At 43.0% G+C, this 5044-nt stretch overlaps 1 protein-coding gene across 1 annotated transcript; it reads right to left on the minus strand.

Annotated features, from left to right (window-relative positions):
* Positions 1–1400: 1400 nt before the first annotated feature.
* Positions 1401–5044, minus strand: C1galt1c1 (C1GALT1 specific chaperone 1). Its single transcript, XM_051142554.1, has 2 exons — positions 4877–5044; positions 1401–2390 (listed from the first exon to the last, which is right to left on the minus strand). The coding sequence occupies exon 2, from the start codon at positions 2383–2385 to the stop codon at positions 1435–1437; it is 951 nt and encodes a 316-aa protein (XP_050998511.1). The 5' UTR covers positions 2386–2390; positions 4877–5044; the 3' UTR covers positions 1401–1434.

Here is a 5044-nt window from a genome sequence, read left to right on the forward strand (position 1 = left end):
GCCCACGCCTTTAATCCCAGCACTTGGGAGGCAGATGCAGGCAGATCTCTGTGAGTTCCAGGACACTACAAAGCAAGTCCAGGACAGCCAAGGCTAACACACAGAATATATATATACACATACACACACAAACACACAAATAAAATAAACAAGAGCAAAGAATCCAAACAATGCTGGAGAGGTGATGGCTCAGCAGGTAAAGGTGCTTGCTGCCAAGCCTGTAGACCCCAGCAGGATCCCAGGAACTCATATGGTGGAAGGAGAGTAAACAGGGTTGTTTCCTCTGACCTCCACACAGATGCTGTGGCAAGAACTTGCACATCCACGCACACAAACGAAATGTGATTAAAAACATTAAAGCACCCCAAGTTGGCTGGAGAGATGGTTTGGAGGTTGTATTTTTGGTTGTGAGCCTAGCCTTTAACAGCTGGGCCACCTCCCCAGCCCTATATGTGTATTTTAAAAACTAGCAGTAAATATCCTTCTCTCTATTACTGGCCTATTTCAGAAAAACAACTACTGATAACTAAATTTAAAAAACAATCTTGCCAGCTAGACGTGGTGGTGCACGCCTTTAATCCCAGCACTCGGGAGGCAGAGGCAGCACTCTGTGAGTTTGAGGCCAGCCTGGTCCACAGAGTGAGTCCAGGATAGCCAAGCAGCCAAGGCTCCACAGAGAAACCCTGTCTTGAAAAATCAAATACATACATATATATATCCACCAAAAACTGAAACCAAACCAAACCTGTTGTGATAGAGTCACGGATCTGGGGGAAAAAAAATCTCAGAATTCAAGTCTTAATGGTAGTAATGGATACTTCCTGTATGTTCTGTAGAGTAAATCCATTGGTACTGGTGTGCCTTAGAGTACAGAGTGCATGACAAGTAGAGGAAACAATTGAGCATAGTGGCACACAGCATTAACTCTAGCACTCAGGAGGCTAAGGAGAACTGCCAGCTCTAGGGCAGCTTGGACTACACAGTGAGTACCTGCTGCTGTCTTTGTCAAGCATCTCTGTTCCCACAGAAAAGTAAAAGGAACACAGGGCTAAAAGTACCATTTTAATCACAACCTCACTAGCGATCTCATTTGCATATATCAGAAGGCTAAAAAGATACATAAAAATTTAAACCAATAACCAAAGATTTTCATGTCTATAATTTAGTCTTTATCACATAAATATAATACTTATAAATATAGTATTTGCAAAATTTCTATTCTTAAATTTTATTTTTAACACATTAGAATTTCTCACAAACAATTTAAGGGAAAAAATACCATCCCACTTGACAATGTACAAGTAAGACTTCAATGCATGATTATACCAGTGTGACCAGATAAGAAAAAGAAACACACTACTGTGTTAGATGTATTATCAATTAGCAACCATGATAGCCTTAACATGGTTACCAAATGCATACTTTTGCTTTTTGTCAGTCATTCTCAGAACCATTTGGAGGTAAGAAAACCAGTGCATCATTGAAAACATGTCCAAATGCCCTAAGCCGGTACACCCCATACATCATCACATGCATCTGATTAGGAGTCAGTCCATTGAAAGTCACAGCCATATCAGAACAGCACCCTTCTACTACCTGGTTTGGGTGGCTAGCCATTGCCTCTTTAATGAAAAGCCCAACAGATTTGGTATTAAACACATCTTTTCCATAGGCGTCTTCTGCATTTTCTGCATATACTCCAGCATATTTCAGGCAGACTGCTAGCTGCTTATCTTCAGATAGCTTCCAAATCATTCCCCCTTGTTCAGGACACTTCTCAGGAACACCGAGAAGGCCGTTGAGTCTTCTCATTGACTCTATGCTTAAGACAATTCCTCCATCCACACTCACATACTCAAGGTCTCCAGATTTTATAGCGTGTCCAAGATAGAAAGGTTGTGACGGATCCTTTTTTAACAGAAAATATTTGAGGTTTTCAATAACAGCAAAAGTAGTGGGGCGTGCAAGGAAGAACCAGTTGTACTGGTCCTTGTATTTATCATAGGCATATTTGTAAGCTTTCCTCATCATCAACCACATGTCATTCGTGTCCATATTAATGGACTCAAACACTTTAACATTTTCAGAACTGAAGAATTCTGATTTGTCACAGTGTTTGGTCCAAGTCTCCTTCACTGCAGCCCAAAGACTCACATCTTTGGGCTTTACGAGAACTATACAGTATACCCGGAAACTCTTACTGAGCTCCATGCGTTCAGCCTCTGAGATTTTTGAGATATCGTCTTTGTTAGGAGCTTGCAGATGGTGATGCTCATGCTGGTGCACTCTGTTTCCAATCCTAATGTGGCCCAGCATAGTGATCAAGGCACAGAAGATGCTTCCAAGCATCACACCCTTCAAAAACGAACTGCTTTCTGATAGCATTTTTCCTGCAAAGAAAAAGACTTTTCAGATACATAGTCTAATAATTTCACTTGGTTACTTTCTTATATACTTACAGTTGCTCTTAGTGTTTAAAAACAAAAGGTTCAGCTGGGTGTGGTGGCGTTTAATCCCAGCACTTGGGTGGATCGCTGTGAGTTCGAGACCAGTCTAGTCTACAAAGAGTCCAGGACAGCCAAGGCTACACAGGGAAACCCTGTCTTGAAAAACTAAAAAAAAAGCATTAGCCCACAAAGTAATGTTATAAATATTGTTTTCCCATCATTCTCTAAAAATTTTATATGGCAAATTTGCACTGTTATTAAGTACCTCTGGCCATTATAAAAGAGTTCTTAGATCCAGACTTTAAGTTGAACACATACTCAATTTAAACTCAAATTTCTCTCTCTTTCTTTCTTTTTGGGTTTTCAAGACAGTGCTTCTCTGTGTAGCCTTAGCTTCCTGGACTCACTCTATGGACCACTCTATAGCCTCAAACTCATGGACATCCACTTGCCTCTGCCTCCAGAGTGCTGGGATTAAAGGCATCCCACTGCTGGGTCGCTGCTAGGCCACAGCCGCCATAGCCGCCACAGCTACTCACACCACCAGTCTCAAATTCCTCATTTCAATCTAGTGCTTTATTTAACTGGTGGTTAATGTCCTGATGTATTTTAAGCAATCTACATCACATTTCATGTGGTTAATATCATATGTTATTAATTTCTGTCCCTAAGACTAAATGTCTTACAATACAGTATGCCACCTATTGATGTAATAAAAGCCCACAATGGAAAGTTGTTTGGATAAAGAAGTCAATATAGAAAAGCTGGGTGTGGTGGTACACGCCTGTAATCCCAGCACTCAAGGGGAGATAGAGGCAGATGAACCTCTGTGAGTTCGAGGCCAGCCTGGTCTACAAAGTAAGTCCAGAACAGCCAAGGCTACACAGAGGAAACCCTGTCTTGAAAACCAAAAAGACAGGCTGGGCGGCGGTGGTGGATGCCTTTAATCCCAGCACTCAGGAGGCAGAGGCAGGGGGATCTCTGTGAGTTCAAGGACAGCTTGGTCTACAAAGTGAGTCCAGGCCAGCCAAGGCTACACGGAGAGAAACCTTGTCTCAAACAAAACAAAACAAAACAAAACCAACAAACAAAAACAGCTGGGAGCATCTGTAACCCCAGCACTGTGGGGTTGTAGACAGATCACTGGGGTCTGATGGCCTTCAGCATGTTTTCTGGTTTCGGGAGAGTAAAGAGGAGCCTGACAGAGCAGGATACCTGAAGTCTGTCCTTACCTGGCCCTCCTACTCAACTGTGAACTCCTCTAATGCCACACATGTATTTCTTTTAAACAGGAAAATGAAGGATCATAAAGGTTAAATAACTGACCACGAGTCACAAAGGCTATCAGTGGTAGAAGTGACCTATGAAAGAGAAATGTGGATGTACTAAGCAGCATAAATGCTAAATGTGGATGTATTAAGCAGCATGGATGCTTGCACCAAATTTCAAGATAATGCTACAAGGATACTACATTGACAGTTTTATTCCTTTCCCTCCTTTTTTTTGAGACTTTGGTGTCTCACTATGTAGCTCTAGCTGGTCTTGAACTTGTGATTCTCCTACTTAACTTGCCCATGTGCCCGTATTACTCTTGTGTGGCACCACTTCTGGTTCCTGTGGGGTTTTTTTGGGGCGGGGGGGGGGGAGAATTGAACTTTGACTTCTGGGATGAGCAGGTACAACTTCTGAGAGTGTTTAGGGAAGTGGGTGGAGAGGGGCAGGATGGTAGTTTCCTTGTGTAATCCAGAGAACTTGGTCAATAAACAGTAGCCATAGGAAAGGTGAAACAACAGAAAAGCTATGCCTCAAAACAGTATTGTTGGGTGCATCTTAATATTAATTAGTATAATTGCAGTTCTTGTCATACAATGATTATTTCTAGCCAATACACAACAATCTTCGCTTGAGTTTGTGTCAGATTCTTCCTGACAGGGATATTCCTCCTAGTGGCAAAAATACTATTAAAACTGAAAATGTCTACAAATTTTACACGAAATTATTTGCACCAATTATCCTAACATTTTTCCTCCGTTAGGAAAAAAAAAAGTAACACCAGCGATTCACATGATAGGATATTTTGTATAGAGCAGAAGGGAAGGGAACTTAAACTGCACACATAGAGAAAGCAGAAAACTGTTTTTGAGACACACAATTGTCTTGGTTTAGAAGGAGAAAGTGGATGGAGATCAAAATGGAGACTGGATACCAGGATGGACTTGAGTATTTCAAGATCCCACTGAGGGGCCAAGGGAGCGCCTCTAAAAAAGCTGCTTTCCACCACTCCCACTGGCTCCTCCAGCAACACCTGCCAAGGCATCCCGAATGAGGCATGCTGGGAATGAGTTAGAGCCCAGGCCTTTCCCAGGGGAGGAAGAGGAGCAGCCGCTACCGGTTGCGCTGGAGCCGGGGCCCGAGGTCTTGGCACTCACCGCATCTAGAATGGCTCGAAGGCAGGAAAGCACAGCCTTACGTGGGCTTTCCTCTCACGTCCACCGGCCACTCAGTTACGCTCCCGGCGAGGCTGCTCTAGACGCAGGCGGTGTCCTCTCGTTGGTTTCTTTAACGATGGGACGGCACAGGAAGCTGACGGGGTGGGG

Source organism: Acomys russatus, chromosome X (genome assembly GCF_903995435.1).
Source record: "Acomys russatus chromosome X, mAcoRus1.1, whole genome shotgun sequence".
In the NCBI taxonomy this organism is placed as follows: Eukaryota; Metazoa; Chordata; class Mammalia; order Rodentia; family Muridae; genus Acomys; species Acomys russatus.